An 8,898-nucleotide genomic window follows, 5' to 3' on the forward strand; every position below is an offset into this window, starting at 1 on the left:
ATTTATTATTTAATTGTGCCTTTTGAATGTATATTAATGTATGATTAGATATAAATAAAAAAATGTTAATATATAAATACAAAAACTGCCTTCGTATATTTTCTGGTTACTTCGAAAATAAATAAGATTTATTGATGTCAAATTGTTTTTTTATTCATACCAAATGTTGTCGCTACTGATTTTGAAGTGGGCAACATTATAAAAAAAAGAAAACATTGGCGGGAATTTAAAACTCGCTCTCGGCAGAATATGCTGGCACCGGGAACATTGTGATAACTTTAATTTTCATTACTGTATCTCTTTATATATTCTTTGCTTAATTTGAATAAATAAGAACGTTATTAATTAATATCAAGAGTTATCTGTTAACAATTAATTAACAAAAATAACTTTAACTTATACAAAGGTAATGGTTTTGTGGAGACCTATCAATATCCTTTGTGTCTTCTTCATCAAATTTAGTGTAAAAATAACTATCATTATAGTTGAATAAAAAGCTTTTCCTAATTAGAAAGGTCTTGATTTTAATGTTATTAATTTTCCTAACAAGTATAAGGGTGATCGATCTATGTATAAAGCTTACTTTAAAATTATTCGATGCCAAAATACGGCGCGTCTTAATTTTAAGCCACAACTTCTAAAGGTAAAAAAACACAGTTTTAAGTGTGTGTCTAGCTCTCTTTACCATAATGCAGTTATTTACCGATGTCAGACATTTATTTATATATTTACCTATATTTGAGAACATCCATCTAAAATTATATATATATATATATATATATATATATATATGTCGGAGATTGGAAAATGGAACGTCAAATCCTAATCGATTTGGGCGTATTCGGACACAATGGTGGACAACACTGAGGTGGTTAACAGCTGACGGTTGCCAAGGGTTGTTTAGATAGAAAAAGCTAATTATTGATGAACGTCCGACTTCGCCGCGTTTCTGAATATACATGATGGAAGAAGATCGCCCACAATCTCCAACGTTCCCTTCGTTATCAGAAGTGGGATGTAACCGAGCAGAAAATCGACGCGAAGCACGTGGTACCGGAGATACAAAATGGCACCTACTTATGGAGCAGCAAAACCGCAATTTTATGGCGTTGATCGAGGCAATGAAAGCACCATCTACTAGCAAGGATATCCAGCTACCCGAATTCAACCCAGATCAAGACAACGTGGATAGTCGCGCATGGATAACAGCCGCGGATATGTGCATCACGGATCCAAATTTGCAAGGCGCTTCATTCATGGTGGTTTTGAGTCGTGCGCTTAAAGGACAATCTTCGGCCTGGCTATCGCAAGTATCATTTCATGGAATGACCCGGAGCAACTTCAAGGATTTATTTATTGCCAGGTATGAGAGTGCCGAAACTTCTGCTGCGTTTTTGATTAATTTAAACAATGGTAGACCAAAAGAGGGCTCACATTTAGATTAGAAAGCCACGAATTTCTGTTTCAAATGTTTACTGTTCGAAAGATTATATTTATTTAAGTATTTCCACAAAATATTAGGTTTCGGAAACACTTAGTTTGATCGTAATTCATAATTAAAAATACAATAATTTACTAACTATTTTGACGTTTTTATGGGTAACAAGGTTAGAAATCCACGAATTTCTGTTTAAAATGTTTACTGTTCGAAAGATTATATTTATTTAAGTATTTCCACAAAATATTAGGTTTCGGAATCACGTAGTTTGATCGAAATTAGTAATTAAAAATAGAATAATTTACTAACAATTTTGACGTTTTTATGGGTGACAATCGGATATGTATATAAATAAAAATGTATACTTATAACACTCTTTTATTTTAATGGTATGTAGATCATCCAAATTAGTGACAGAACCGAATTAGTCAACCCCGACACTGCATGATACTAGTATGCCCTACCCCTAGTGTGTATATAAAAGTCCGGAGGCGCGGAGGGAGAGCAGCCCCCGCCCGCCGTAACAGACTGCAGGCACCATGCGAGCCGAAGCGGCTGAGGCGAGTATGAAGTGGCTGCAGACTGTTACGCAAGGGCGAAGGGGCTGCACTTCCCGCAGCGCTGGAGACGTTCGAAAGCCAGATTTCTAATTTTTTAAGTACTATAGTTCAAATGGCTCTATATTTTTCATACATTTTTAGGTTAGAAATCCAAGATTTAAAAAAAATCATGTCTCAAAAACTATGTGTTTCCGAGGGGGGGGAGTGGTACAGGGGGGTTCTACACCATACCCCCCTTCCCCCCCAACCTCCCAAAATACGAATTTCGTGGCTTTCTAATCTAAATCCCTTCCCAAAAGAGAATGAATGTTTAGCCTCATATGCAGCAAAATTGATGTCGTCTATTATGTCAAAGTGGAAAAATCTCTCAGTTGAACAAATTGCAGTGTCTACTGTCCTAGCGCATATTTCTCAATTTGAACATCGGGTTCAGCGAATCTCCTTCGCGGAAAATATTACCACCAGAAACCGCCTGCAACAAGAACTTAAAGCTACCTCATTTTTGAAGCGAAGAATATCCTACGCACATGATCACAGTCAGGACCAGAAACGATCTCGTTTTTCTACTGATACCCCTGCTGGAAAGTGTTACATTTGTGGCAAACCGGGTCACAAAGCTCTACAATGTCGCTCAAGAATCGGAGCAAGGAGTCAAGACTTGAAACCAAAGTCACCAGTTGCTGACGTCATGTCTAGGAAGACTTCTTCTGCTGCTTCTGTTACCTGTTTCAACTGCAATGCCACAGGTCACTATGCGAAAAACTGTTCACGGAGGGAAAACAAGGAGGGTAGTACCAGCAGTATGGCCGGACCTTCCCAAGAGAAGCGAGTCAATGTGTGCGTCGTCAACTCGCCTGAGGGGCAGCTTCGACATTTTGGTGAGCAGTTTAATTTTACTTACGATTCTGGTGCTGAGTGTTCGCTAATGAAAGAGTCTATAGCTTGTAAATTTCATGGAAAACGTTTTAATAAAGTTGTTGTGATGTCTGGCATAGGCAAAAACACTATTAGCAGTAGGTAACAAATTTTATCGCAGATTGAAATCAATGATATCACGGTAGAGGTTGTTTTTCATGTCTTACCTGATCATCATATATTTTAAAGGCCATAAATTCAAAACGTACCTATAAGTACGCCCATGATCGTTTAAGAAAATGCCTGACAATGATAATATTTCTGATTCTAGTGATGTCGAGTCCAATGACTGAATGATGAGTTAAATTAAGTGGTGCTTTCTTTCTGGTTAGTGAACAGTAATTGGTATCATTAGTAAGCTGGTAATGGAACATATCGCTCGTTTTAGGTGATGTGTTTGTTATATTGGTTGTTAAAGGCAGTATGTAAGAGTCATTCGAGGGAGGTGGCAAGGTTATCGTCACTTGATGGAGGTGGCATGAGTTGCTATCGCTCGATATAGGTGATAGCAACGACATTTTGTTTTTTTTTTTGACATTTGTGAAATTATTTTCTGCTATGATGTTATTTACTACTTTTTATGATACTGTTCACTAATGAGCGAGTTGCCATCATTAAAATATGATGTAATGTAACTGTATGATGTAATTGAAATAAACTTGATGTTAAACGGTGGTTTATTACATAACAAATTCTATTGTTTGACTAAATGATGATCAGGATGGGCCGAGCTTGAGATATTGCAGAATGTTTTCCCTTTTGCAGCACCATCACACTGGGACGTGTGACGTGTCATGATGGCCGTGTCGGAGATTGGAAAAATGGAAAATGGAACGTCAAATCCTAATCGATTTGGGCGTATTCGGACACAATGGTGGACAACACTGAGGTGGTTAACATCTGACGGTTGCCAAGGGTTGTTTAGATAGAAAAAGCTAATTATTGATGAACGTCCGACTTCGCCGCGTTTCTGAATATACATGATGGAAGAAGATCGCCTACAATCTCCAACGTTCCCTTCGTTATATATATATATATATATTTATGAATCGAAAACCATGTTTTGTATGTATAGAACATTGAGAAAGTATAAATAAAACAACATTTTGGAAGAGAAATATTTATTTTATTTATAAATAATTATCCTAAATTATTATTTTACGGACACATGATAAATAAATAAGTCTCATTATATCAGTACATAAATGTCATGACACATTTTAGTAGTATGGGACTTTATGTAGTGTCATAAAGACCATCTGGCTTTGATTAGTATAAATTGCAATAGAAAACAGAGCTTTAAAATACATTAATGCTAGTATGGAATTAATTATTAAAATTGTAGTTAGTATTCAAATAATCTTCATATGGATGATCACCAATGGTCACGGTGATTAAGTACGTCTTGACCTGTTAAGACGCTATTTTCTTAAGAGTCTTATCTGAACATCATTGCTATGTATAAAAATATGCAATGCAATTATTATTAAATGTGTATGTAAATATTGCATATGTACCTAATAATGATTGTTGATGTGTTAAGCGACACTAATGTAGACGAAACCATAAATATTTAATTATTGCATTTCAATTATTTTATATCTGAAATGACTTTCGATAGCAATCGGTGGGTCTAGATTTAATTATAACATGAAAAATCTTTGCTCTAATGGAAAGACATAAATATATAAAGGCATCTCGCGGGCCGGCATGGCGAGGGCGACTAGTGCTTATTCTTACTGACTGTACTGGTTGTCTTCGCGTTTGGACTTCACTTCCACTTACCATCAGGTGGAGTGGAGTCATATGCCTTCCCGGAAATTAAAAAAGGATGGAAAGTTAATGTAATTTAAGTTTGTCGAATTATACTTATTTCTTAAATCATAAAAAATCGGTGTAAACAAATTACATCGACTAACTAAGCATTTAAAGTATTTGTACAATCTGTGACGTCACAACGACAATCCATAATTAATGAATTAGAAACAACATAGGAAATAATCGTTCGGACATCTTGGCACAGTTATTTGCAGCTTCGGACAGTTTTCAATCTTCTCGCATCTGCAACGACTCTTGAACTTTCTTTTGTAAGGTCTGTCGACTTTCGTCGAAACTGCAAATGAATTTAACGAATTCGTTGACACTGCATTTATTGTATTTGCTTTTTTAAAATGACTCAACTTGGATAGGAATCTAGGGCTTTGGGTGTATTTTGGTTTTGGGGCGCGTGTTGTTGTTGTTGTTGTCGGTATTGTTGTGACCTCCTCGGTGGTGACTTCAGCTAGCTCCGTCGTGACATCGGATTCGGATTCTGTGGTGAGATCATCGTTTCTAACAAGACGAATGAATTCGTTGTTTTCGAATGTAGTGTTACTCGCGCCGTCGAGTGGTACATCCTCCACTTTGTTGTCTGTGGTAGTATTTTGTGTTAACGTCTCGTTATTTATGAATGGTTCGATCTTCACAAACGTTACGTTCGAGTCTTGCGGCGCCGAGCTAACCGCACGCATGTACAGAAGAACCGGAACGATTATGCTGTAATAAAAATATAGTGCATCAGAATTGTTAAAGATAGGATTTAATCAATATTGAAAATATGTAGGTTTTTAAAGTTGATTTATTGCGATGTTGTCTAAACAAACATTATAGGACAAAGTAAGAATACACATTTCCAAAGTTCATAGATAAGCAAGATAATAAAAATTTGCAAAATTAGTTTGTTGGTTCATACCAATGTGTCATCACGAACTCTGGAACTAATGTTCCAATTTTAAATTAGTATAAAATTCCTTAGTTCTTAATAATTTTTTTTATAATAAATTGAATCCAATGGAAGACGGGACGCTTTTAATAAATAATATAGGATAAATCTTTTAAAGTACCACAGAATAGACACAAATTGAAACACTTAATAACAGGAACACGTAGAGTGCCTTAAAAGATTCAATTAGTGATCTCATTGACTGATTACAATACTATTGTTTAGTTTTGAAATAATTTACTTGAAAAATTGATGAGTTGCAAAAGTTAAAAATTAAGGACTTAGGTATATTATTCACTTAAAAAAAGAAGACGCGCAGTATGAACTGTATTTTTATATATATTTTTTATAAGTAAGTATAATGTAAAATGTTATTATGTCTCTATAGTTTTTTTCTTAACCAATTGAAGTGTAGAAGTATGCCTAACAGCCGTAAAATATCTAAGAAATAGATTTGGGCATCCTTATGACAAATTACCATCAAATAGGCACGGGTCATACATATATCGATCATCCGATAGCCAATAATACAATAACATCTACTCGAAACAAAGAGAAAGACCAGAAACAGGAACTAAATATAAATTATTCTAAATTATATATACAACATTCACTTTAAATTAAGCAGCTGTAAATGCATTATATAGTCAGATCTAATTCTATGCACGCACGTTCGCACGCACGCACGCCCGCACACACGCTTGACAGACGAAGTGTGCACATCGCGTGCGTGTCATTTGAGTAGCAGTCGTAGATATAATGAATTCCTCTGTTTCACCTTAAGTTTAATTAGAAGCGATACATGTAGGAGGTTATGGTCTAAGTTAGTAACAGGATCAATTAATAAAATAAACCGAGTATGTAAGTAGAAGTAGAGCTAAGACGCCCCACTAGTTAGAAGGCTCCCGTCTTAACTCATGACTGCGGGTTTAAACACAGAGAAAAACCTCTGAATTATATGACTTTAATCATAATATGTCTGATTTCAATGAAATTCGATGGCATGTGTTGAAGCAGCGTGTTGGAATTCAACCTTCAAACCTTTTTCTCAAAGGGAGAGGTCTTGGCCAGCTCTGGTACATGTACCTTGCCTGTTACTCAACTTTCTGTTAATTTAAGCGGAAATATGTTTTATCATTTAGCAATAGAGGCGTACGATTGCACTTTAATGATAAATGACAAAATAGATAGATTTAAAATAAATTATCAATTAAATATTACAACAAACAAGTTGATAGTTTGACCAAACTATTGACTAGTTATATCAAACTACGGACCGAAAGCTGACAATTTTAATGTAATCTATAGAGACTGTTCGAATCTGCGATTTTTATTTTTAATAATATCTATATCTATAAATTCAATTTTAATTAACATTATTTCATTATATATAAAACCTTTTTTTGCCAATATTTAAATAGAAAAAGTAATGTGTAAAATCTAATGTTCTGCGATCTTCTTTTGTTTTTTTATTCACTTACTAACGATTATTTGCAACAAAACAATTTATAATTATATTACTATACTCCAGCCAAATTCGATGTGGAATGTTTAATAACAAAGCGTTGCTTAGCAACCAACGTCAGGCAGATGCTCAAAACATTTTTAGAAATATGTAAAACAATTATTTTTGATATTAATAAAAATAAAAATTGATGATTAATAATAAAATATTTAAGACAAAGGACTAAGCGCATTCTTGGTTATAATTATAATACTAATGATCATCTGGAATAATGTAGATCTCAAAAATAATACCTCCAATTTTAAAATGATATCAGAAATTACCTCGTAGTTATATAATTCGCTTTATTAACTTTATCTATCGCCTCCCAAACGACAGGTCTCATTTAGATTAATTTTGTGTATATTTGAATGGGTCAATGGGAGGTTTGAGAAAAAATAATAATAATACTGGAAAAAACAACGTCTGTTGGTATGCTAGTGTATTAGAATGTTTTTTAAGCATTAATATTTTATACTTTATTAGGAATGCGCGATAAGTATATATTTTTATTTAAAATTAAAATTATACGACTAAAAATATACACCACCAATTACGAAGAGGCTGTATCGTTATTATATACCTTCCTAAATCTGGCAATTGCTTAAAAAACTCTCCAAATGTTACAAACATGCGATTTCTTTACGTCAGTATTAAAATATAGGGTTGTTAGTTTTGTAGTAATATTATAGCGGTAATTAAAGATTTTTAAACTTTTATTTTAAGCTAATTTTTCATATAAATTATGTATTGACCGGCTAAATAAATTTTTTGGATTCTGTATTAAATTATTTTTTTTGTGTTTAAACAGGAAATTGTGTTATAATGAATATAGTTGTAATTTTAATAGTTATTATTTTTTATTAAGAGTGTATCAACCCTAATTATGATGACACATGGTTTGTTTACTAAAATTCCAGATCGAATGTGGCTGGAGTATAGAATTATTAATATAAACTAGTTTTTAAAGGAATTTATTGTTATTATTGAGTTCGGACTCCAGTGTCTAAGGAATAGACAAGGACTTAATACATTTTTTAAATATATATAAAAAATCATTTTGGTACACAAGAAATGATAGATAATTGGTCCACCGGTCCACCAGTATTTCAATTACATTAAGGGGGAACTCTGGACTAGGGGTTAGAGACGCTGCTGAAATTGATCTCAAACTTCAAGATTTACTTTATTTATTGTCAATGACATTAATCGATATTGAGTTACATTGATACAGACAGTACGCCGCGACCCTCTTCCGAGCTTAGATTACAATCAACTCAGATTTCTATAGCAGTGTAGGAAGTAAATTGTGATTATATTAATATTGTATCATCTGTATTACAAGGACTAAGGAGATCTTCCTATTATTTAATTGCGGTTTTTCTATGCATTATCTTAGAGTAATTCTTATCTGATTGGTTTGTCAAATTAGACCAGTTTGACGACTGGCTTGGTTGACCCCTGAGCTGAGACGGCCCAGTGGTTAGAACGCGTGCAATCTTAATCGATGATTTCGGGTTAAAACCCTGGCAAGCACCAATATATACATGTGCTATATATATGTGCTTAAATTGTGTTTATAATTCATCTCGTGCTCGGTGGTGAAGGAAAACATCGTGAAGAAACCTGCATGTGTCGAATTTTATCGAAATTCTGCCACTTGTGCATTCCACTAACCCGCATTGGAACAGCGTGGTGGAATATGTTCCAAACCCTCTCC

At 34.2% G+C, this 8,898-nt stretch overlaps 2 protein-coding genes across 2 annotated transcripts; one reads left to right on the forward strand and one right to left on the reverse strand.

Moving 5' to 3' along the window:
- The first annotated feature begins 1,977 nt into the window (after positions 1 to 1,977).
- LOC124533119 lies at positions 1,978 to 3,701 on the forward strand. Its single transcript, XM_047108283.1, has 3 exons — positions 1,978 to 2,067; positions 2,432 to 2,876; positions 3,679 to 3,701. The coding sequence occupies exons 1-3, from the start codon at positions 1,978 to 1,980 to the stop codon at positions 3,699 to 3,701; spliced, it is 558 nt and encodes a 185-aa protein (XP_046964239.1).
- Positions 3,702 to 4,550: 849 nt separating this feature from the next.
- Positions 4,551 to 5,655, reverse strand: LOC124533121. Its single transcript, XM_047108284.1, has 2 exons — positions 5,645 to 5,655; positions 4,551 to 5,448 (listed from the first exon to the last, which is right to left on the reverse strand). The coding sequence occupies exons 1-2, from the start codon at positions 5,653 to 5,655 to the stop codon at positions 4,893 to 4,895; spliced, it is 567 nt and encodes a 188-aa protein (XP_046964240.1). The 3' UTR covers positions 4,551 to 4,892.
- Positions 5,656 to 8,898: the final 3,243 nt, after the last annotated feature.

The sequence above is a fragment of the Vanessa cardui genome, chromosome 10 (genome assembly GCF_905220365.1).
Source record: "Vanessa cardui chromosome 10, ilVanCard2.1, whole genome shotgun sequence".
Taxonomy (NCBI): domain Eukaryota; kingdom Metazoa; phylum Arthropoda; class Insecta; order Lepidoptera; family Nymphalidae; genus Vanessa; species Vanessa cardui.

Excerpts from the sequence above, each read along its gene's own strand:
- LOC124533119 (XM_047108283.1), top strand. The coding sequence starts at position 1,978 with ATGCGAGCCGAAGCGGCTGAGGCGAGTATGAAGTGGCTGCAGACTGTT. Across the intron at positions 2,068-2,431 it reads CTTCCCGCAGCGCTGGAGAC|CGAATCTCCTTCGCGGAAAA; the intron begins GTTCGAAAGCCA and ends CATCGGGTTCAG. Across the intron at positions 2,877-3,678 it reads GGGGCAGCTTCGACATTTTG|CACCATCACACTGGGACGTG; the intron begins GTGAGCAGTTTA and ends TCCCTTTTGCAG.